Consider the following 23,028-nt stretch of genomic DNA (forward strand, 5'->3'; position numbering starts at 1 on the left):
ACCAATGTCACACATCCAAGATGGCGAAAATCTCACGAGATCTGATGGCCCGCTGAGATTGCCAACATTTTGGGCTGAAATCTGATGCGGACAGGTCCCCAGCTTCTGATGCCCCCGCAGCGCTCAGGAAGTATAATGAAACAGATTGCAAGCAAGGCGATTTGGGTGGGGATTCCACAAGCTGATCACGACCTTTCCATCTCTGATGCCTCACTTCTAGGCAGCCATGGCTCTGCTCGTGACTGCACAGGTCAGCTGGAAATACTTGACTGACTCTGCTCCTCTCCTTGGCCAGAGTGGGAAATGAATGTCTGCATCCAGGGATGTCCTGCGCTGAGAGGGAGCACAGCGTTCTCAAGGGCAAGCCCTAGGAGCAAGGCTAAGGGAACCGGGCCAGGTCCGTGTTGTAGCTCGCAGCATTAGTTCTTCTTGCCCTGAACGCAGAGCTTTTGCATTCCGCTTGCAAGTTGTACAGGAGCCTTACAAAGGTCCTAGTGCGGAGAAACATGAATTAAGCTGGCAGCATAATGGGCGAGAATGAATCTTTAGTTCCAGGTGTAAGTGGTACTTCAATGCAAGCAGGAAGGGTCATGCAGAGCGCTCCCAGCGGCAAAGCCGTCAGTGTAGGGTTTGCCTGGCCACGTCTCCAGGGAGGGAGGGATTGCTCCTTTGGGCCATGACTGGAAGTGCGATCGGTGTGGCTAGGTTATGATTGGGCTGCATGCGAGGCTGGGCTCTATATTACAAACTATTTGATTCCCTAGTTTCTGTTGTATTAGGTCCTTCCCTGCCAAGCAGCCTCCCCACCCGAGGCCTGGGCCACGTGGCAGCTTCACCTGATGCAAACTCTGGGGGGAAATCACCCTTGTAAACGGATCTCCCCTCCTCCAGCCAATTCATCCCCAGCGTCTCCTGCGAGACTCCACTGCAAACCCCACTCAGAGCAACCCCAGCCCGGCCTCTCCGGCCCAGCCCAGAACAAGGCTGTGATGGCACCGAGCTACAGCCCCAGCTTGTGGTGAATGGTGCAAAGCCCAGGCTGGGCTCCCAAGCCATGGACGGACTTGCAGCCCGGAGGAATAGGAATTCGTAGCCCGCCAGAGCACTTCGCACATATTACCTAATTAATCCTCCCTGCCCCTACCCAGGCTGGTCAGCGCATCACCACGCCACCTCAGGTTCTGCTCCCATTGTACAAATGGGCAAACCAAAGCAGAGCCACTCAGCCCAGGCCAGGTGAGTGTCACAGCTGGGCTTCAACCCTAGCCTAGGGTCTCCGGTTGCATGGGCGTGCCACCCCCACTCACACTCACACAGGCATCTGGGCTCAGGGGACACTCGGCATGCCCACAGCTGGCACGTTCTCAGTTTCAGCCATGGCGCCCAGCAGCAGGCAAGTACATGTCAGTATTGGCATGTCTCTGCTAGGGGCTGCTGCAGAGAGAGGTGGCCAGAGAGGCCATCCAACGTGGCTGAGCTGAGATGTCGGTCAGCAGGGAGGCGAACAAGCAGAGCCTGGAGCGGGTCAGCCCAGGGCAGGTACGGGGTCTACCCAGCTGTCATTCCCTACACAGCTCTTCTCCCATCGTGGCCCAGCGAGCTTGGGACAAGCCCATCACAGACCATCTGATGGTGTGGGGGGCCAAGTTGACAGGGTTGAACATCCCAGGAGGTGTCCGGCGAGCTGGCTTTGTATGGAGGATGGTGCTAAGGCAGCATGTCAGAGCCAGCCAGCCTGGGCAGTCACTCCACGGGGCCTTTGCTTACCCCACTGTTTCATTACTGCAGTGTGAGGCGGGGGAGTATCACCCGGAGCCCCCACAAACCATGATTGGCGCTGTCATGACAATCTGGCCACTTGATCCATCACAGGCACCTCTGTTCCCTGCCTCAAAGGAAGTAACAAGTTGCCATGCCAACAGAGGAAGCAAGGGAGGCTGGTGCGATGGAAGGGCCTTCCGAAGATGCCATGGTGCCTGTTGGGGAGCATGGTGCAGGGGTGAGCCCTGATCGCAGAGCCGAGGGGATGGTGGCCGTGGACGGTAGCTGGACGGGACCCTCCCCAGTCACTTCTATGAGCACCGTTGGCCCATGGCCTCAGATAGACTGAAGGGGTCTGTGGTCCCTACACACCACCCCGTCCCACCTGCCTTCCCCTCTACGGACACCAACATCCGCTCAGCAGGAAAAGCCCCAGGCCGCCACGTCCTGTGCCAGGTTCAGGAAGGGTTTGTGCAAACTTTACCCTGGGTTTGGGGGACACCGCCCCCCCCCCCCCGGCCTGTTTTGAACATTCTAGTTTGAACAACCCCCCACCCCCCAACCCAGAGCGCAGTTCACTGAGCCCCAAATTGTTCCACACGCGACTTCCTGGTGCAATGTGAATCAGCCCGGACACCCCAAAACGGGGACCCCCCCACACACACGTCACGTAACACAGTGGACCCCCCAGGCTCTGGCAGCGGAGTGGGGAGGAGCCATGCCAAGCCAGCCTGGCAGAGAGGCGCTCTACGGCGCGGGGTGAGGCGTTATGAGCGGATGTGGGCCGCTGCCGACGCCATTTCCTGGGCCAGGGCAGGGACGGGTCAGAGCATCCCTGAGACCTGGTGGGCGCCAAAGGCCTGAGCGACAGGGAGCGTCACGCTGGGCCGGGGAAACGCGGCCTGACAGTGCTTTGGCTGAGGGACCCCAGGGAGTGCGGTAACCCCACGGGGGGGCACAGAGACACGCGGCAGGGCCAAGGAGCCCAACGCTTTTCAGCTCAGCCCCGCTAACTGAGAACGGGGCCCAGCCTGCTGGCCTGGCTGCTGTTGTGTGGTGTGTGGCGCCCTCCAGTGGCATGAGGTGCCAACCACCGCGCTGCCTGTCCCTGCTGCCATCTCTGCGGGCTGGTAGCTTTGTGGCTGTGCAGCCGAGCGGCAGCAAGGCCAGAGCCATCAGGTCCAGCCTGCTCACTCCAGCTTATTCTTGAGTTTCTGCAGCTGGCATGGCATGCCCCAGCTCGGATGTGCCCCAGCCTCGGACGTGCCCCCCTCACCTCCAAATCACATCTGCCCATCAAACTGCCTGCAGGCGACATGCTTTCTTGTGGGCTGTAGCCCCTTCCCCGGCTGCTGTGGGGGGTCAGGCGAGATTTGCACCCTTCTTCTGAGCTACACAAGCCCCAGGGTTTGTCACTTTTTACTGGCGGAAACCAGACATGTTCCCAAACTACCATGGTGACCCCCACACACACTTTTTCACCCCACCCAGAGGTGCTTGTCATGCCCGGGACAAGCCAAAGAGGTTTGCCCCAGGTTTTCAATGGGCCAATGCCACGCGCCGCTCTACTGACCTGTGTGTGCTACTCCAGCCCTGTGTCTGCACATAGAGTTCATTGGCACCTCTGCTGAGAAACAGCGGGTTCAGCATGCGGGAAGGGGTTAATTTCCTCCCCGCACACAGCACACTTTTAATTAAAATATCCATCAACACTATCACTCCTTGCTGCAGACTGTAACCCAGGGCGCCCTGCTGCAATCAAAGTCTCCAGGAACCCGGCTTGAATTAAAGACTCTAAACTTGCCCTGTCAATAAACTTTAATGAGATTGTGAACAAGTTTCACCCACGTAACACAATTTACAGCTGATGGGGAAGAAAAGCCCTGAGCGCTGGTTCAGCCAGGCAGCTGGCTATAGGGAAACACACACACACACTGGAGGCCTTGAGAGGCCATTTCAACAGTGCAGTAGATTCAAAAGCATCGTGTTTAGGGCTGATTATCTACTCTCGGACTTCATGCTGCTCCCTTTCCAGCTGATGGGAAAATGCCCACTGGCTTAAATAGTGCAGGATCGAACCCATTGGAGGGCCGGGGGGGAGGGGAGGGGTTATAATCCTTCTTTACACTCAACTTTCCTGATAACGTCCTCAAGGCCAATTTTAAAACCCTGAAATTCTCATCCTGATTCAGGGAACTGGCTGCTCTGAGCACAGGCTAGGCAGGATGCACCCAGCAAACCTTGACACCAATTTCCTGCTGCCTCGTCAAAGCTGCCATCAGCATTCTCCCCTCAGGGTGGTAGATTTTCCCCCTGTTCCCCCCCAACCCCTGAGATAAGATAGAGTTTGGCGTCACTATGGATAGTGCTCTGAAAACACCCGCTCAACGTGCAGCGTCAGTCCAAAAAGTGAACAGAACATTAGGAAAGTGATAGATAAGAAGACAGAAAATATAATGCCACTATATCAAACCCTGGTACGCCCACGCCTGGAATAGTGCGTGCAGTGCTGGTCCCCCCAGCTCAGAAAAGCTATATTAGAATTGGAAAAGGTGCAGAGACGGGCAACAAAGCTAATTAGGGGATGGAACAGCTGCCATATGAGGAGAGATTATGGGATTATGGGACTGTTCAGCTTAAAAAAAAAGACAAGTAAGGGGAATGTGATACAGGGCGATTCTTCACACCATTTTTGACTGTAAGTGAATTGTTATTTACTCATTCACATAACACAAAAAACTGGGGTTACCCAATGAAATTAATAGGTGGGTGTGTCTAAGCCTCTGACTGCCAGATGCTGGGACTAGCTAACGGGATGGATCACTTGATAACTGCCCTGTTCTCTTCGTTCTCTCTGGAGCACCTGGCATTGGCTACTGTTGGAAGACAGGATACTGGGCTAGATGGACCATTGGACTGATCTAGGATGGCTGCTCTTATGTTCTTAAGCAGTAGGTTTAAAATAAACAGAAGGAAGAACTTCTTCACACAACACACTGTCAAGTTGTGGCACTCCTTGCCAGGGGATGTTGTGAAGGCCAAAAGTAGAACGGGGTTCAAAAGAGAACTGGATATGTCAATGGCTATTAGCTAAGGTAGTCAGGGACACAACCCCATGCTCTGGGTGTCCCTAAGCCTCTCACTGTCAGAAGCTGGGACTGGACGACAGGGGATGGATCACTCGCTCCTCACCCTGTTCTGTTCATTCCCTCTGAAGCACCGGGCACCAGCCACTGTTGGCAGACAGGATCCTGGGCTAGATGGACCATTGGTCTGACCCAGTCTGGCCGGTCTTAAGGGTGTGAGGCAAAGCTACCGCATCAGAAATGTTGGATTGCAAAAGGGACTCTCGCACCACAGCACAGGCCTCCATAGCAACCTTGCCTTGGGACATCAATGCCCTGGGCCACCCAATCTTCTCAGCCATGCCTGAAGAGCGACTTTCAGACGGCTCAGCTTACAGCAGACGCCCGTCCCCTTCACCGTTGCTTTTCACACCGGGGGACACTTGCTAGTGGCTGACGCTACCCACGTGCACACCATCGCTCCCTCCTCCTTCTCCTGCGGCAGTGGTGTGACATCACGGGCCCAGCAGCTGGTGATGCCATAGCTACAGAGCTGCGGCATCAGGGCATGGACAGGGAGAAGAGAGGCTGTGAGGAAGGATGTTCATGCTGAAAACACTAAGGCCCAGTCCCTGGCAACCGTCTGTGCACAGAGGAGACCAACAAGCTCCAGCCTGCAGGACTGGGCCCTAAGGGCGGCCAACAGAGCCAGTGGGGCTCAGAAAGTGCCCAGCCAGGGACAGCCCCTTGTTTTGACCCCATGGAAAAGCGCCTCTAATGCCCAACTGGAAGGATTTTGCCTGCTAAGGCATGAGCTGGGCATTTCCCTGGCACCTAACACAATGTAAGGAATGCAGTGCTGTGCTCTGCCCTGGGGCCCACCAGCAACAGAGGGAACCACAGAGCCCGAAATGCACACGTCTCAGCAGGTAACATGAGCACCAATGATCCTGTCTGCAACTGTATTTGTTGGTCGTAAGTCTGCCCCTTAGCATAAGCATGATTTGTGGAGTGCTGGAGGCACGCTCGGTGCCACACACGATGCAGGAGAAGAGACAGCCCCTAAGGAGCTTCTAATCTACAAAGAGAATGAGCCAGACACCAAGTGCCCTGGGTGCCCGTGGATAGATTTAATACAGGGCACTGCCTAGACGTTCTCTTGATGAGCTGCAATCTTATTTTGCCATTTCTAAACTCCACGCTCTCCGGTTCCCCTCTGTACGAGATGGCCTGCAGGGTCTCTCCTGTGCACTCGTCAGAGGAGACCACAGCAACAGCTGGTAGAAAAAGGAAGTCCTATTCTCGTGAAAAACGTCAAGGTTGGTTTCACTGTGACAACTTCAAAACTGACCCATTTTTCCTTGGTTTCCAAACATTTTCACCGTCTGCCCCACCCTCCCCAATTTTTTTCTGGAAAAAAAAAAAACACAAGGGGAAATGTCGACAATACTTAGTCCTGCCTCAGTGCCAGGGACTGGAGTAGATGACCTCTTGAGGGCCCCTCCAGTCCTACAATTCTGATTCTACAGTTTTTTGACCATTTTGGGGGGGGTTGGCCATTTTTCAAAACAAAAACTTTTAATTTGCAAAATTTCAACCCATTCTAGTCCCAGCCCTGAGCCGGGACAGGAAAGCGCCTCATTACAGAGAAGAAAAGCCTCACCAGGCGTGGGATCATCACGTCCTTTTCCACCTCGAAGGAATATTGGCACATGGACACAAGGAGCTGATGCACATAGTCGGGCAAGCGCACCATACAGAACGTTGTATCTGAGCCAGCAAAAGGCCCCCAAATACTGGAATAAGACTTCCCCTCACACTGGGATCCCGTGCAACAGCACAAGCAGAACCCATTCCATGTGAGCGCCTGAAGAGATGAGTCTACAAGGAACCGATATCTGAAACCCTTAGAGCTACACAAGCTCCCAGTCTTTGCCCTCTGAGGGCCACATTGCCCGGAGCCTGAGACACAATCCTACATCATCTTTAATATGATGGTGTGGCCCATGAGGACTACAGGTCCCTGCATGCACTGCTCCAGGGTCAGGCTACTTACAGCAAAATGGTGCGTTGCAGGATGAAACCTGCTGCCTTCTGCTCTGTATTAGAGATGAGTGGCCATGAGCCAACACCACAGAATCTGTGGCCCACTTCCAGCCACTCACAGATTAGAGTGGTCGGCTAACAGAAGGGATTCCTGGCTTGTAAACCAGCACCGCCCATTCACTGCTCACCTGGCCACGGAGAGGAACCTGAGCTGGCATCTCTTGGCCACTGACCCTTGGGATGAGCCATTCCACAGATTTCTGCATCTCTCACTAGGGAGCCGGGACACATACAGTCTCGCGCTCTCAGAGCGGGATCAGCAAATAAAACACGGAGGCAGAGGGGGGCGTGGTTCGTTTTTTATTACTAAATAAATAGTTGTATAAATCTTGTGCAAAAATGTATATGGCGCCACCACTGGCCTTTTGGGGGATGTAATGGATAATGCGCTCATCTTTCCTGCTCCCCTTCGTACTAGTGAAATATCCCTCCCAGGGAATGGTACAGTCGTCTCCCGATAGCTAGAGAGAGGGCAGTGTTTAGCAGCCACTTTATCACTCCCTGGTGAAACTACTCTCAGGGTAGGTGGGTCTCTCTCCCGGTGTCACAGGTACCAGCTGGAAAGTCAGTGCTACAAAATACTGGCTCGTCTGCTCTCCTGCCTGAACTAGCCAGACTGGTTCTCGTGGCTTCTTTAAAACTTGACTCTCCTCTCTCTTGTTAAGGCTGGAAACTTGGCTAGAACTGGCCTGGGGCGAGCTACCGGTCTGGAGAATAATGTTTCAAGGGGAGCCCATCAGGAGACGGTTACAACGAGGCTGGACAAATCCCTGAGGCAGCCAGGAACAAGCCTGCACTGGCAGTGGAAAGCAAAGGGAAAGGAACGGGGCTCCCAGGCCTTCTCCATCACTACCGCCGGTGGTTTTTACCAGACGGGGTTTGGAACTGAATGGAATGCCCCACAGTTCGGCAGAAAGGAGCCCAAACTCCAGTTGCCTGCGTCTCTAGTACAGCGGGGCAAAGGCTGGCAAATGGCAGTGACAAACGTTCGTTTGTGTAAACATCAAGATTGTGCTTTGCCTGTCCACGGCCCCTGCGATTTACTCCTCGTGAACAGTCTCACAAGTGACATTTTGGTCCCAAGCACCTCCAAAGAGAAGAAATGGGACACAAGTACTTGTGCACAGATGGCTTTGCACACTGACTGTGCCTGGCACGAATTTGCACAAACATTCACACGCTGAATATTCAAGGACCAACATGGAAGATTTCTGTGGGCGTGGGAACCATCCAGGCAGGGAGCAGAAACAATGCCACGTGACGTAAGTGACCCGGCACCGAGTCTGCATTACAAAGAGCACGTAGCGGCCACAACGGGCACGGGGCAGAGCCAGCGAGCAGCCCTAAGGCTGAGTAATGGTGACAGGGGCCGTGCCTCAGCTGATTGCAAACAAAGTCATAAAACCTACGTCTGTTGGCAGCTAATTCACCAACTCTTCACCCACCTCCAGTGGCCTCGGCTCCTGGGATAGGTCAGGTGCTTGGGAGGAGACTCAGCAGCTGGCATCGCTGCCCCAGCACACCCCTTCGGGCCCGTTGTCAGGGCAGAACTCCGGGCAGAGGAGACCATGGACGGAAAAGCCCCTTGGCGCTAACAGGGCCAATGCCCTGTGGGTAACAACAGCGATTCCACCGCACGGAGCCCTGTCCCGCCAGCACAGGGAGGGAAATGAATGGGGCAGCCGAACCGCTGAGCTCCAGCTCTGTTCCACTGCAGAGCTGGGGTGTGTCGGGAGCGAGCACTGGAAACGGTCACTGATTAACACACTTTGCGCACGGAAACAGGCAGCCGTGCCATTTGCCTGCAAGGCACCTGTGGCACTGAGCGGGGCGAAGGGGGGAGCTGCCTGAGACACAGACCAGTCCCTCTGTCCAGGCCTTCTCTTCAGAGAGCCACGGTAAGGTGAACGCAACCTCTGCAGGGAGAGGGAGGGAGCCCCGTTGCCCAGGACGTTGGAAACAGGCTGATCTAAGGCCTGGAGAACATGCTGTAGGGAACCTCCCTGCATTGGGCAAGCTGATTTCTAGGCTCTCCCTCAGCTGGTGGAGGGCAGAGACTGGATCCCTGGCTAGGAAAGGGCTGGGGGATCCGCACTAGGCCTGTGTGCTTTGGCTTTGCAGGGTCGGGTTTGCCGGCACTGACGTTTGCAGAAAGCAAAGGTTAGGCTTGAACACCGGCTCCTGGGAGGAGGCAGCTCGGACAGAATTGCTGTCTGTCGGCCGGACAATGGCGTCCCCCTGCCCAGCCGATTGTTGGGGGAGCAAATGCCAGCGCCCCTGGAGATTTGCCCATGGCTGGGGCTGAGAGTGGGGTTCCATGTGCACAACAAGCTCACTGGTGCCACTCACTAGGGGACACTGGGCAGTTCCCGGTGCAGCTGGAATCCTGGTGCCAAGGGCAGGGGTACGCACGGCGCTCCCACTGAGACGCTCTGCACGCCGACAGACTGCCTGCTGCCCAGCCAGGGGAGTGTGTGCCAAGGGGAGCCCTGGCACAGCGCCCAGGAAGTGACGTGGCATCTCAGCACCGGCCAGTCTCTCCACCAGGGCCCCCGCACACACAAACCAGCATGTGCAAGACGAGAGCAGGGCATGGGCACACCGCAGGGCTTGGGGGTGCTGTCCTGTGAGCATCTCATGAACATTCCCTGCAAATCCCTCTTCTCTCTACAGCCCTGCTCTGCACTTCATGACGGTCGGGCTCAAGGGGTGTGGAGCCAGGGGCTCGGCGCTTGGAAATAACAACAGCAAAATGATTATTTCACCGCGGCTGGTGTCTGAGCCAGCCAGGGCCCTGCTGGACAAGTCCGTTCGGACCCAAGGGCCGTGCGCAGGGCTCCGGGAGAGAGCGGGGGGCTCCGGCTGTGCGCTGCATGCCGCTGGTGGGAGGGAGGCTGTTTCAGAAGCTCCGTTGCTGGTTGGTTTCTGCCTGCCTGCGTTGTGCGCATCAGCCCCGCTGCCCCACGCTGGGGCCTGTGCATGGTGGGCAGCAGAGGCCGGGCGGAGGACAGAGCCAGCATTGGCTTGTCTCTTCGTGCCTGACCCCGCTGTTAGATGTGGGAGTCCTCTTTCCGCCAGCCTGAGGGATGCCCTTGCTTCCAGTCGTGCATGTCGGACGTCCCCCTGTTCTCCAGCGGGACCACCACTTCCTCCGGCTGCGAGCTCTTATTCAGCTCCACCACCCGGGGCACCACACTCGACCAGCGATCTGCCGGACGGGGATGGGGAGAGGCCATTTAGTGGGAGTTACCCTGGCACGGTAACTCCAACTCCCTCCACCCCCCAGTCTGGATTTTCCCCCGGTGGGTTCGTCCAGCCCTCATCTCTCCCCCACCTCTGCTCCTACGCCGGCTTCCTCGGCCCCCTCGCTCACTGCTGTGATGCAGCTTTGGCTGTGTTGATCTCCGCACTCCCCCCCACCTGCATGCCCGGTCCAGAAGCACGGGTAGCTCTGCTGAGCCCGGCCAGCCCCGGCCAGCGTCCTTCACACCTGCTGGGACGCAGGGAGGCCTCTGCCCCAACATCCCTGTTTGCCAACACCCCCTGCTTACAGGTCAGCCAAAGGTTACGCTGGAGGCACATAAACAGGGGACTCCTTAACTCCCATGAGAGTTGCCCAAAGGCGCCACCAAGGGGCAACCCCCCTTCTCCACCCGGAGCCCAGAGCAGTGCCTTGGGTCCATGGTCCCCCGTCCCACCGCTCACCTCTGCGCAGCCGGCCCACTGTGTGGGAGAACCCGTAATACTGGTAGGTGTCGTTCTTGCCTGGATCCTCGTTGATGATGCCCAGATTCTGGTTCCAGTGAGACCAGTTCACCTCATCGACCCTGTGGGGGAACGAAGGCACTCCTGGGGCAGGGCAACGAATGGAGGTGGGGCAACAGGCCCTGGAGTCCAGCCCCGCCCCCCGCAGCGGGAATCCCTCTGGGTTCTGTCCTGCCCCATTCAGGCTCTTACGCAGGCCCATCGCCACGGTATCTGGGCAGCAGGATAAGCGTGAGTGCCCCTGGACAGTGGGGCTGTGCAAGGGTAGGTGCATGGTCCATGCAATGACCAGCTGGAGACTCAGTCATTGCGTTTCCCTCTCCCAGGCCTGAGCCGCCCTCCACAACGAGCTGCTGGCACCTGGTATGGGAGAGGTGGTGGGGATGGGAGCAGCCCGCTGAGGGATGGGGCAGCCAATGCACTGGCAGACCCTTTAGCAAATGGCCAGGCTCAGCCTACATCCAGCAAATGGAGCCTGGCAATGGGGGGGGCTGGGGTGTACCCAGAGCCAGGAATTCCTCGCACCAGCTGTCCCTGCTCCCCAGTGATCTGGAGAGAGCCCAGGGACACCGGGTGACATGCCGATGCCAGCGAGCTGGCTGCATGAGCATCCCCAGCCATGGCACGGGCCTGTCCCAACTCATTTAGCACCAGCCTGGCACCATGGTTCTTCCCAATGCGCCCCCCACGGCGTGGAGCCTTCCCATGCAGCACGTCGGGGTGAGACAGGCTGGGGGCGCCCGTCCCTTAAACGGCGCCAGGTTGCCCCTTTGGCAGACGGGCTCCCGAGCTCTGGAGAAGTCGGGCCTGGGCTTTTGTCTTCCCTACAGGTCCCCCAGGACGCGCTCTGCCCACTCACTCCTCCAGAGGCACCCCATGTCATGGGACGGCCCCGATACTTACAGCCACGCTGCGGCCGCGCGTATCGGCCATTGAAAGACAACAAGTGATTCAGCCCCACACAGAGGGGCAGAGGACGCTCTGCCTGGCTCCCGGTTAGTACAAACTACTAGGCTCTAACGAGGCCTAATTATGAATCAATGGAGACACTCCATGAAACACTGTCACACCTGGGATGGGGAGTCCCATCCTTCATATTTACTTGTCTGCTTAAATACAGACTGCTGGCCCCCGCTGGGTGCTGAGCCGGCCTCACGCCTTCATTCCTATGCAAATGAACCCGCCCTTCGTTAACAGTGCAGCCGCAGAAGCCCATCAGCTTGCAGCAGGTTTGGAGCTAGGAGGCGAGGGGAGAGGGAGGAGATGCCGGGGAGGGGGCTCAGGATGGAGGTTAGCTAGCCCCACGGTTCGGTTTGTTTATGGGTGTTGTCAGGACGGGCCCAAGGCTGGGGTGGGCTTGGGCTTCCCAGGGGGTTGGGTCTGAGCCCAGGTCGAAGGCACTTGGCAAGGCACTAGCCCAAAGAGCTTGTAGTCCTCTGAGCTACTGGCCACCTGATTCCCCACTGGCCCCCAAAGCTTACCTGAAACACCATCTCCGGTCCGGCGTGCCATCGGTGCCCTTCCCCACGGTGACCATCTCCCCCGAGCGGAAAGCTTTCCTCAGGAACACCGGGAAGGACCTCTCAATGTCCAGGATGGTGGTGGCCCACTGCACAGGGAGGAGCACACAGGCCCGTCAGCCAGACTGGAACCAAAGGGGGGGCTGGACATCTGACCCCTGGCTTCCAATGGGCGCTGGGCACCAAACTGCCTGGGAGGACTATGGGAAACCCCACCCTGGGGGTCACACGCTCCCTCGGATGTTCCTCAGGCTGGGATCTTGCTGGGGCTAAGGCCAGCCATGCGCTGCAGGGAGGATCCCTGGGACGCGGGCGTCACCCAGCTCCAGAGCGTCACACCCCTGTTTCGCCTCTTTCTCGAGCACCTGAGCTCCCCAAAAGGGTTCAGACAATCACGCCGAGCTCCCCACAGCCAGGGTCATCCTGGGGCTGCCCCTTCTCAGTTCGTTCAGCGTCTCCCTGGGTTAGCGGCACAGGCCAGTCCTGCCCCTACGTACCCGAGTGTGACACCCGATGCAACCAATGGAAGGTGCATGTGTATCTGAGGGCAGGGGTGTCCCCCCTTCCCATGAGGCTCTGCCAGGGGAGACACCCCAGTCTAGAGTGCAGGAGAACAGGCCACTCTTCTGCTCTGGCCAAGCGGGTGGTCATGGACCAGATGGGACCCGCCAGTTCATTTCCATGTCCAGTCCCTGAGCAGGGGAAGGGAACCTGGCGATAAAAATGCCGGAGCCCTTTCTACACCACAGCTTCCCCCTGTGCTACCCCAGTAGGTGCTGCTGGGAGAAGGGGCGGACACACCCTGGTGTCCAGGGCTGCGGACCCGGTGTCCTCATCAGGGCATGCATGCTAACGGATGGGCCATCACCAGCTTGGGCAGCATAGAGCTATGGATCTCAGCCTGGGGACCACCAGCAGCTCGGAGGGCAATAACCTCAGCTGCTCCCATTCCCCATCTCCAGGGTTCCACTGCACCACCTGCATCAGATGCTCCGTAGACGCTAAGAGCATCCCATAAACGGCCGTTCTCTCCTGTGCCTCCTGGGACAGGGCGTGGAGTCGGCATGGAGGATTCTGGGGAGGAGGCCAGTCTACGAGCAGCTTAACATGGCCTCAGCAGGCCCCCTGCATTTGGCCTGACAGGGTGTCTGCCCCTGGCAGCCAAGGCCTGGCCAGACCTTACCTGTAGCTTCCAGATGTGCTTGCTCTCCTTGGAGACCTGCCCCACCGTCTCCCCCATCAGAGCGATCAGCATGTTAAGGAGCAGCACAAAGGTGAGGATGATGTAGGTGACCAGCAGGATGACGAAGACGCCGGGGTACTTGGCGCTCTCAATCATCTCCAGGTCGCCCATGCCGATGGTCAGCTTGAAGAGATCCAGCAGGAAGTTGCTGAAGGTCTTGCTGTCCCGGCAGGACGGGTAGGCGGGCACCGTGCAGTTGGACTTATCTTTGTTGCAGGCCTCGGCACTGGCACAGGGGTTCAGGAGCGAGACCAGAGCTGGGCCCGGGAGAGGGGGGAGAGATATGGGTGAGATCCCCAGAGAACTCAGCCAGGGGCTTAGCTGGGAGAACTGGCCAAGTCAAGGTAAGGTGCCAGTCAGTGTCACCACCTCTCTGGATGACTGCTGCGCGCCGCCTTGCCGGGAGCCTGCACTTGCAGTGGGGACCTGGGCCCCACGCTCTGCCCTCATCCTACTCCAGCCTGGAGAGCTCCCCGCATCTCCCATGGAAGAGTGAAGCTCCCAAAGCCGAGGGTCAGAGCAGCATTCCCTGGCCTCCCTGCGTAACTCCCTCACTAGTGCCCCAGGGTGCAAAGGAAGGTAAATGAATGGCCAGCTCGGGCACTCAGCACTATACCACAACCCGAGGCACGCTGCGCTGACACACGAGCCATTCCCCACAGCTCCTGTTCCAGGGGATCTGAACAATAAACCCTGGTGAGATTCCTCCCCCGACCAGGCAGAACTCAGCCCTTTGTCTACCCGGCCACCGCGTGAGAGCTTGGAAGGGTTGCCAAGGGCCAGTGCCAATATGCAGTGTTCTCCCTTTCTCGGGCCACGGTTCTCCAGCTTGGCTGAGCATCACGCCAGGGCCCATCCTGCTCCCTGCCACTTTCCCCACTCCACACCGAGCTAGCATCCCCTCCACAGCTCCCACGGACGTGCCGTACCTGAAGCATAGCCAATCATGAAGAGCACGTAGACCAGGAGGAACCGGAAAAGGTCTTTGAAGAGGATCTGAAAAAACCCCAGAGGCAGAGCTTAGCTGTGCTGGGATCAGAGCCAGCCCCTTACGTCCCTGGAGAGCCCCGCAGCAGCCACTCACTGAAATGCAGCCAGCCCTGGGGTGGGCTATGCTCCCATGACAGGGCCATGTCCCACTCCTGTCTCCTGCTCTGTCTACACAGACTCAGAGACACCCCTGGGCAGTTCATTTACCTTTGCTCTTCCCACCCCCTTCCTGCCCACACACAACAATCATTTACAGCTTCAGTTTCTCCTCAGTTCTCTGCCAGGGAGAGGGAAGAGCTCTCTCTACCCAGAGATCTGTTCTGGTAGCCTACTTCTCTCCCCTGCGCATCCTTCCTCTGCCTTCTTATACCTCCTGTGCTAATGGGCCAATCCGCTCATTAGTCCACTCCCAGCAGATTCAAATCCACTAATTAGGCCCCATCAGGTCCACCCTGGGGGGAATTAAGGGGTGTTTCCGTGACCAGAGCGCTGGCTCCAGCCCCCTGTCACACAGCTGTTTAACAGCACACAGAGATGCCACAGGACTATAGAAATTACTAGCCTGGATTGGACCTGAGGTCCATCTAACCAAGCGTCCTGTCGCAGACAGGCCGGCACCAGATGCCTCAGAGGAAGGTATTAAGAACCCTGCATAGGTCGATTGGGCTAATCTGCCCCCGGGAAGGTCTCGTCCTAAACCCTAATAGCTAGAGATTGGCTTAATCCCTGCAGCCTGCGGTTTAACATCCCTTCCACCAGGCTTGGTCTGCAGCAGCAGTTCAGGACAGGCCCTGGAGGCGACTCCGGGATCCAACTGCAACCGCTGGGGCAGTTTAGGGAGAAGAACGGGATTGGCTGGAATCTGGCCAGGACAGAGGTTAAAAGCACCGGGAGACCCTGGCCCTGGCCCCAGGCACATCTGTTACCACAATCAGCTGTATTATGATACCACTGTGCTAGGGGCTGCACAGACAAATAGTGAGAGACAGCCCCAGAGTGTCACACACACACACACACACAGAGGCCTGGTCCCTGCCTGACCTTCTGAATCATGATGCTGTAGGTCCCTGTAAGTTTCAGGCCTCTGGTGAAGTAAAGTGCGTTCATCCAGCCCAGGACCAGGGCAAAGACCATGACAGCCAGGTAAGCTTCGATCCCCGCCAGGTACAGCGCTGCCGAGATGATCACCAGCACCGAGTAGATGAAGCTGCGGAAGAGCAGGAGGATTCAAAGGCAAAATCAAAACATCCCCCTGGAATGAACCAGCCCAGAGGGGTTGAGCTCCTGCACTCTGCCAGTCCTGCCCCAGGGCACTGTATGAGCAATGGGACTGGCTCCCGTCTCTGTAGCAACTTCCAAAGTGCCTTAGGAGGGCCCCCCAGGCAGCCAACTGTGGGCTGGCGGAGCACAGCAGGAGGTAGAGCGGTGTTTGTGTGGGGATCCGGACCAAGCCCACCACCCCCTATGCAGTGCCCTGGCAGCTTCAGTTGCCATAGGCAACAGTTCCCATCTGAGAAACCCACACAGAGCACCGGGCAGGGCAGGCCGCTGATTTCCATCAGGAGGATGAGATCCCTGCTGGACGTGAACCCGCAGGTGCAGGGATGTCGGGCTGCTGAGCCGGCCCCTAGCAGGGGGCAGACACAGCGACGCTGGAGAGAATTCTGCAGCGGGGGGGGGGGGGGGGAGAGATCTTGTCTGCATTTCTTCGCACACCTGTCTCCTCTCCCAAGGTGTCTATTGGACTCCCCGGCGAGAGCGCCAGAGACGGCGTGCCGGGAGGCCTCTGCGCTTTTGTCCACTACAAAGGAGACTCCATCAGCGCCAGGCTGGGCTGACATCTCCCCGAGACAATACGGCTGATCCCAGCACGCCGGGCACCTGCAACCGCCCCTTCCCTTCCAAATGCATCTCCAGGGCTGGGGGTCAGATGACATCGCATGGGCGATGGGTGGGGTGCACCAGGGGCAAAGGGCATTGCGACTTACTAGAGCAGCTGGAAGGAGCCGTCTATAAAGAACGAATTCACCCCTGGACATTTCTTCATAAACAGATCCTTTAGCTGGGGAAGAAAGACAAGGTGGTGGAGCCGGAGCCTGGTGGGCTCGGGGAGGGGAGCCCAGCGCGGCACCTGGGGGCGCGTACGGATCCATGGAGGCAGAGGGTGGGTCCGGCTGGGGTGGGCATCCCAAGAGGAGCTGGCATCCCCACAGGGTCCTTGCTGGGATGGAGGCAGGACTGGTCCTGCTCCACCCAGAGGAGGGGAGTTGAAGGGAGCCGCCCAGCAGGCTCAGTGCTAAGAGGCTCCAACCCCACCCAGCCCCGCAGGAATGGGGGCAGCACGAGGTTTTATCCGAAATTTGTAAATGCAAAGCCCTCTCGTTCTGCATTTAACCCTTCCCCTGCTGTGCAGGGAAGCCAGACCCATGGAGGCGGGGACCAGGACCGGCACCATGAGAGAGTCAGAAAAGAGACAGCCAGCAGGAAGGGGCCACCTCCCCTGCTCGTGCAAGTGGGTATGGCCCCATGGCATAGCACCACCGGCTTCCATGGAGCGCAGCCGGTTTACAGCCACTGGGAGCGGGCCCTCAGAGGACTTTTTGGGGTGTGTTAAATACCCTGAATCAGAGCTCCCAGCCCCATGGCCCCCCCCACCCCACTCTGCTCCTGCCTTGCCCCAACCCGTGACCTCGGGGAAGCTCTGGGGAGATTGGCAGGAGCAGTCTGAGGGCTGCAGCCCAAGGGGCAATTGCCAAGCGCAGTGCGGAACAGCTCAGAGATTCCTGGGAAGGGTGTGGGTGCCGCTGAGCTCTCCCGGGGCCAGGCAGCCCGGTGTGTTCTGTTCTCAGGGGACGCGTGTGTTGTGGGGTTTGTGGGTCTCAGAGTTGGGCCCTACCCCTTACGTGTGTGTGACACAAGACACCTGTGCAAGTGCAGAGTGGCAGGATGGGGGATACTTGTGTGAGGTCAGGACACACTCGTGTGAGGGCCGAGGGGATGGGGGCACTCGTGCGAGGGACACAGAGGCACTCGTGTGAGGGTAGAGGGGCATGGAGGCTCTCGTGCGAGACAGAGGGGGCACTTGTGCAAGGGGGTGAATGGTTTCCACTCACATTGGTGAAAAAGAACAAGACTCCGGTGAAGAGGGTTATGATCTCCCCGGCCAGGCGCAGGTAGTCGATGGTCGTTGTGTAGGGATACGGCGGCTGCAGAGCAGGGATACGGTGATGAGAATGTTACCTCGAAATCCCAGCACTATGGCCTCCTACAGAGTCATGCTCCCTCTCCCCCCCCCCCAGCACCATGGCCAGCCTGCCCCGGGCAGAAATGAGAGCCCTCCCTCTCCCAGGCACCGGGAGCCAGACGCTGCCCAGGACACACCCGGCGGGGACACCCAGACGGGCTCACCTTCCTGTATGGGGGTCAGGCGCTGGCCATTGCTAGAGGCAGGGATCCCAGCCGGAGGTGGGATCCGGGCCTGTCTCCCTGGACTCCTGGCCCGGCCTGCCGGGGCCCTGACGTGGGCTGTAGCTCCCATGGGGCAGGGAGACCCCAGGCGTTAAACGGGCTGGGCTCTGGGGGAACCGCTAGGGACTGCCCGGAAAGCTCAGCTCTGTGTACAACCGGACAGCGGGAACCCGCTGCTCCTGCACAGATCCACACCAGCTGCCCCAAGCCCCAGGGACCCGCCAGGCCGGGCGGCGTGAGCCTCACCGTGCCCTCCATGGGGCGGTAGTAGGCGATGAGGGTGAAGACGACCATGGCGCTGAGGTAGGAGATCACGCTGATGTAGAAGGAGACGGCCCCGAACTTCCGCCACTTGTCGCGCAGCAGCTCGTTGATGGGCTCCACGGCGAGCATCTCGTGGCGGTTCTGCAACAACCCGGCACGCTGGCTGTCAGCTCAGGGCGGGGGGCGGGGCTACGCCTGTGCAGACGGGGCGGCCGGGGGGACGGAGACGGGGCGGCGCTGGCCGTGCCCGCGGCTGGGGGATGGAGACATGGCGGCGCTGGCCGTGCCCGCGGCTCGGGGATGGAGACAGGGCGGCGCTGGCCGTGCCCGCGGCTGGGGGATGGAGACAGGGCGGCGCTGGCCGTGCCCGCGGCTGGGGGATGGAGACAGGGCGGCGCTGGCCGTGTCCGCGGCTGGGGGATGGAGACAGGGCGGCGCTGGCCATGCCCGCGGCCAGTGGGGGATGGAGATGGGGTGGCGCTGGCCATGCCCTTGGCCGGAGGGATGGAGATGGGGCAGCGCTGGCCGTGCCCGCAGCCGAGGGAGGGAGACGGGGCAGCGCTGGCCATGCCTGCGGCTGGGGAGGATGGAGATGGGGCGGCGCTGGCCGTGCCCGCAGCCGGGGGAGGGAGACAGGGCGGCGCTGGCCGTGCCCGCGGCCGGGGGAGGATGGAGACAGGGCAGTGCTGGCCGTGCCCACGGCTGGGGGGATAGAGACGGGTGGCGCTGACCGTGCCTGGCCTGGAGTCGTGTCTGTGCATGAGCCAGGCTGCATCCTCCCGAAATCTTCACAATGGCCGAGGCATTGGGGGCTGGGTCCTGCAAGGGGCCTGCCATGCCTATGGGCCCTTGCTCGGCAGCCCAGGCCCACATCAGGCTGCGTGCCCACCATTTGCAGCCTGCCTCTCTGGTGCCACCTCAGCGCTCACCTCAATCTTGCTGTTGTACACTAGGATCTCCAGGACAGACACCTCCTCCCCACAGGTGTCTAGTGAGGAGAGGTCATAGAGCGAGGAGTAGACGGGCCCATAAGCCCAGTCCTTGAACTTCCGGGAGAGGTGACGGGCGTCCTCATCCGTGATCTCCCTGCGGATGATGTGCTGGAACATCTGGGGAACGGGGGGGGGATGGTCAATCACAGCACGATGTATATAGAAAGTGATGCTGCTCAGAGCCCCCCGCTCTCCCTGCAGCCCTGAGCAGCCGGGCACCGGGACACACTGCTCAGAGCCCCCCACTCTCTGCTCAGAGCCCCCCGCTCTCCCTGCAGCCCTGAGCAGCCGGGCACCGGGACACACTGCTCAGAGCCCCCCACTCTCCCTGCAGCCCTGAGCAGCCGGGCACCGGGACACACTGCTCAGAGCCCCCCACTCTCTGCTCAGAGCCCCCCGCTCTCCCTGCAGCCCTGAGCAGCCGGGCACCGGGACACACTGCTCAGAGCCCCCCACTCTCTGCTCAGAGCCCCCCACTCTCCCTGCAGCCCTGAGCAGCCGGGCACCGGGACACACTGCTCAGAGCCCCCCACTCTCCCTGCAGCCCTGAGCAGCCGGTTCAGGGGGTTCCACTTGCTTTAAGTGTCCAGGCCAATATTTTCGGCAGTGGCTGCTGATTCTGGGCACCCAACTTCCCAGGTTTTCAGAGGGGCCGAGCCTCTGACTGTCTGTCACGCCGGCCCAGAGTGTCCCACGCTGAGCACCGATAACTGCGGCAGCCAGCCAGAATCAGGGGCCAGCATGGAAAGATTTGGCTTTAATATTCCCATAGCAATTACTGTGTGATGGACGCTCTTCCCCTGCTTCCTCTCCACCCCACGCCTGTTTTACCAGCCTGGCTAGCACCTCATTTCCTCAAGGCCCTGGGGTAACTTTTCTGCCTGACCATGATGAGCTGGGACCCCTACGATGCTGCCGCAGAGTGGCTGGGAGGGGGTGCTGGGGCAGGTGCTGGGGACCCCATGAACCCTGTTCCCTGGGTGGAAAGGCACAGCAGTGACCGGCACGGCTGTACCACCCTGTTTCCAGAGGAGTAACATCATACAGCGCCTGTTCTTTCACAATCCCCGTGTCTTTAACTGGAGACTCACACATGCACCCCGCCACGTGGCACTGCAGCGTGCTCCCAGCTGCACAGTATGGGGGGAGGAGGACAAGGTAGAAGAGAAGGGAAGTGGCGCAGTCAAGACACCTGCAGGGGGAAGGGATAGCTCAGTGGTTTCAGCATTGGCTTGCTAAACCCAGGGTTGTGAGTTCAATCTTTGAGGGGGCCATTTAGGGAACTGGGGTAAAAATTGGGGATTGGTCCTGCTTTGAGCAGGGGGTTGACTAGATGATTTCCTGAGGTCCCTTCCAGCCCTGCTATTCTATGATTCATTAACCAAGCCTGTTAATGGGCTGCTACCCTTATGCCCAAGTTCGGGGACTCCTTCGCCACACAGCCATTTGTCTTGTAAGGTTCCAGTGCAGCTTCTTAAACACACAAACCCGCTGGAGAACTGTGACCAGCCGCTAGGGGGAGGCAGTCACTAAATCACAAACCAGCCAGGCCCAAATTCACTCCCCAGAGCAGCGCACCCTGGGACAATCAGGGGAACCAGCCCCTGCTGTGGGTGGGTGGGTGGGTGAGCGAGCACCCAGGGGTCCTGCCCGGGCCTATCCCAGCATGTGGTGTCTCATCCAGCACATCGAGCACCCCAACAACCAGCCGGATGAAACCAGACCATCCCTGAGTGCTCACATGAACTCCCGCAGGACAATGCTAACAGACCAAAACCCCACAGCGCCCAGGGCAAAGGTCACTCCAGAGCTGCCCGACCAGCCCTCCTCCTCAAAGGAAACCTGCCTCATTTTAAGTGGTTTCTTGCAACATGCATTAACCCCTTGTGCGTAACCATCTGTCCCACCCTGTATTTAGCTGGGACCCTGGGGCTGGCGGAGCTGGTTTTGCCCTTTCCCTGCAGCAGCAGCTGGAGGGGCACGGGACGGCAGGCCCTTACCCCGATCTTGCCGATCTTGGCCGCCATCATGAGGGGCGAGAGGCCGTCGTTGTTGAACAGGGCCTCCAGGTTGGTGTCGGGGAAGAGCTTGGCGCACTTGATCAGCAGCAGGTCGTACATCTTGGTGACGAACTTGGTGTTCTCCCGGGTGTTGTCAGCGATGGCCACCAGGGCGTGCAGCACCGTGTTGCCCCGCGAGTCCTGGCGCCGCAGGTCTGCCTGCTTGTGTGCGTTCTCCGTGAGGTAGTTGACTATGTGCGGCTGGTTGGTGCATGCGGCAAGGGAGAGGGGCAGCTCGCCTGGCAGGGGAGAGAGCACGACGGACGTCAGCCTTTCTCGGCCCCGCCACTCTCAGAACCGGGCTCTGGGTGCCGGGCAGCCAGCTACGGGGAGCCAGGCCAGAGGCCTGAGAAGAGGCAGCCGCTCTGCTCCCCCAGGCAGTGAGCGAACAGCTCTGGGGCGAGCAGAAGTATAGGCCTGAGCAGTGGTGGAGTAACCAGGAGCGTGAGTGTGTGATGGGATTACCTAGGGAGGTGGTGGAATCTCCATCATTGGGGATTTTTAAGAGCAGGCTGGACAAACGCCTGTCAGGGATAGTCTAGATAATATTGAATCCTGCCTTGAGTGCAGGGGACTGGACTAGATGACCTCTCGAGGTCCCTTCCAGTTCTATGATTATGTGTGAAGCACATACACCGTGACTGCGTGTGAGATTGTTTGTGTGACCCGACGGGGAGATCCCACACAGGCCGGTGTGTACCAGCGCAAGGGTCGAATCTCCACACAGAAGCCACCACCGCTCACCATGGCAACCATCCTACAAGCTGGGGGAGTCGCTGATCCCCGTGCAGGGCACCCTGGGGAGAGTCACATCACCCCCGGAGCCTGGCCAGTCCCACCTGGTGCCAGGACCAGCCTCGCCCGCGAGCCTCCTGCTCTCACCCCCTCGCACTAAGGTGGCTGCTTGGGCCATGGGCCTTGGTCTAAAGGTCCCACCTGGCACCATGTCCCTCGCCTCCATCTGCAGGGGCCAGAGGGAGCAGTGCCAAGGCTCCCTCTGGTGGGGCACAGCAGGGAACCTCTGGCCCAGGTGGCCCACATCTCCCACCCTCTGGTACCCCTTGGTCTCCCTCCCATCTCTAGAGGGGATGTTGGCCTCAACCCACCTGCCCCTGCCTCATCCCCATCACAGCTTCCTGGGCAGTTGGCACATCCAGCCCCCTCCCATGCCCTCTTCCAGAGCAGAGCCCGGAGCCAGGGCCTCAGCACGTGCTAGAAACAGGCCCGGGCTCTTCCCCTGCATCTCCAGCTGGATGTGGGCTCGACGCCCCAGCTTGCGGCTCGAATGGGCGCCCCGGCTCATGCCCCCAGGCAATGGGGACAGGGGCTGCCTGCTGAGACACAGAGCCCAACTCTGCCCTCACTCCCACTGGTGCAAATGGGAATAACTCTGCTGAGATGGGTGTAAAACCCCAGAGAGCAGGATCGGGCCCATGGGATTTGTGAGTCAGACCCACCCTTGCTGCCCAGGCACCAGCCAGGCCTGTTGGGTTTGGGCCTCAGAGGCTGTGGGGGCTGAGAGGGGGGCTCTGTCCCCAGAGCGAGTGCCCCTATGCACCAGCACGCTGTCATCTGGATCCCTGCTGGGCTCGGGGAAACCTGCCTTCCAGGACAGGGCCACGGGGCTCTCCGGCCTCCTGCGCTGCCCTGGGGACAGGGCTCGGTTCCGTTTCCATGGTCCCAGGCGGGAGGCCAGTTCTGAGGGAACCAGCTCCCTTCCCCACCTGGCCCTGTGACCTTTGCTCCCCCAGCCGGCTGGAAGCAGCAGCCTGCCCGCACCTCAAGAGGAGCCGC

The 23,028-nt window shown here is 59.3% G+C and overlaps 1 protein-coding gene across 1 annotated transcript in view; it reads right to left on the reverse strand.

Moving 5' to 3' along the window:
* Nucleotides 1-7,229: 7,229 nt before the first annotated feature.
* The window catches only part of TRPV4 (transient receptor potential cation channel subfamily V member 4), a 42,245-nt gene continuing 26,446 nt past the window's right edge, over nucleotides 7,230-23,028 (reverse strand). The window contains exons 6-16 of the mRNA XM_054007016.1: nucleotides 21,175-21,473; nucleotides 19,112-19,291; nucleotides 18,165-18,323; nucleotides 17,564-17,656; nucleotides 16,439-16,512; nucleotides 15,492-15,657; nucleotides 14,390-14,456; nucleotides 13,401-13,717; nucleotides 12,179-12,306; nucleotides 10,638-10,759; nucleotides 7,230-10,140 (exon numbers count right to left, since the gene is read on the reverse strand). Coding sequence (XP_053862991.1) covers nucleotides 9,983-10,140; nucleotides 10,638-10,759; nucleotides 12,179-12,306; nucleotides 13,401-13,717; nucleotides 14,390-14,456; nucleotides 15,492-15,657; nucleotides 16,439-16,512; nucleotides 17,564-17,656; nucleotides 18,165-18,323; nucleotides 19,112-19,291; nucleotides 21,175-21,473 — 1,763 coding nt within the window. The 3' untranslated portion in view covers nucleotides 7,230-9,982. The remainder of the gene's footprint in view (nucleotides 10,141-10,637; nucleotides 10,760-12,178; nucleotides 12,307-13,400; nucleotides 13,718-14,389; nucleotides 14,457-15,491; nucleotides 15,658-16,438; nucleotides 16,513-17,563; nucleotides 17,657-18,164; nucleotides 18,324-19,111; nucleotides 19,292-21,174; nucleotides 21,474-23,028) is intronic.

The sequence above is a fragment of the Malaclemys terrapin genome, chromosome 16, assembly GCF_027887155.1.
Source record: "Malaclemys terrapin pileata isolate rMalTer1 chromosome 16, rMalTer1.hap1, whole genome shotgun sequence".
NCBI classification, from domain to species: domain Eukaryota; kingdom Metazoa; phylum Chordata; order Testudines; family Emydidae; genus Malaclemys; species Malaclemys terrapin.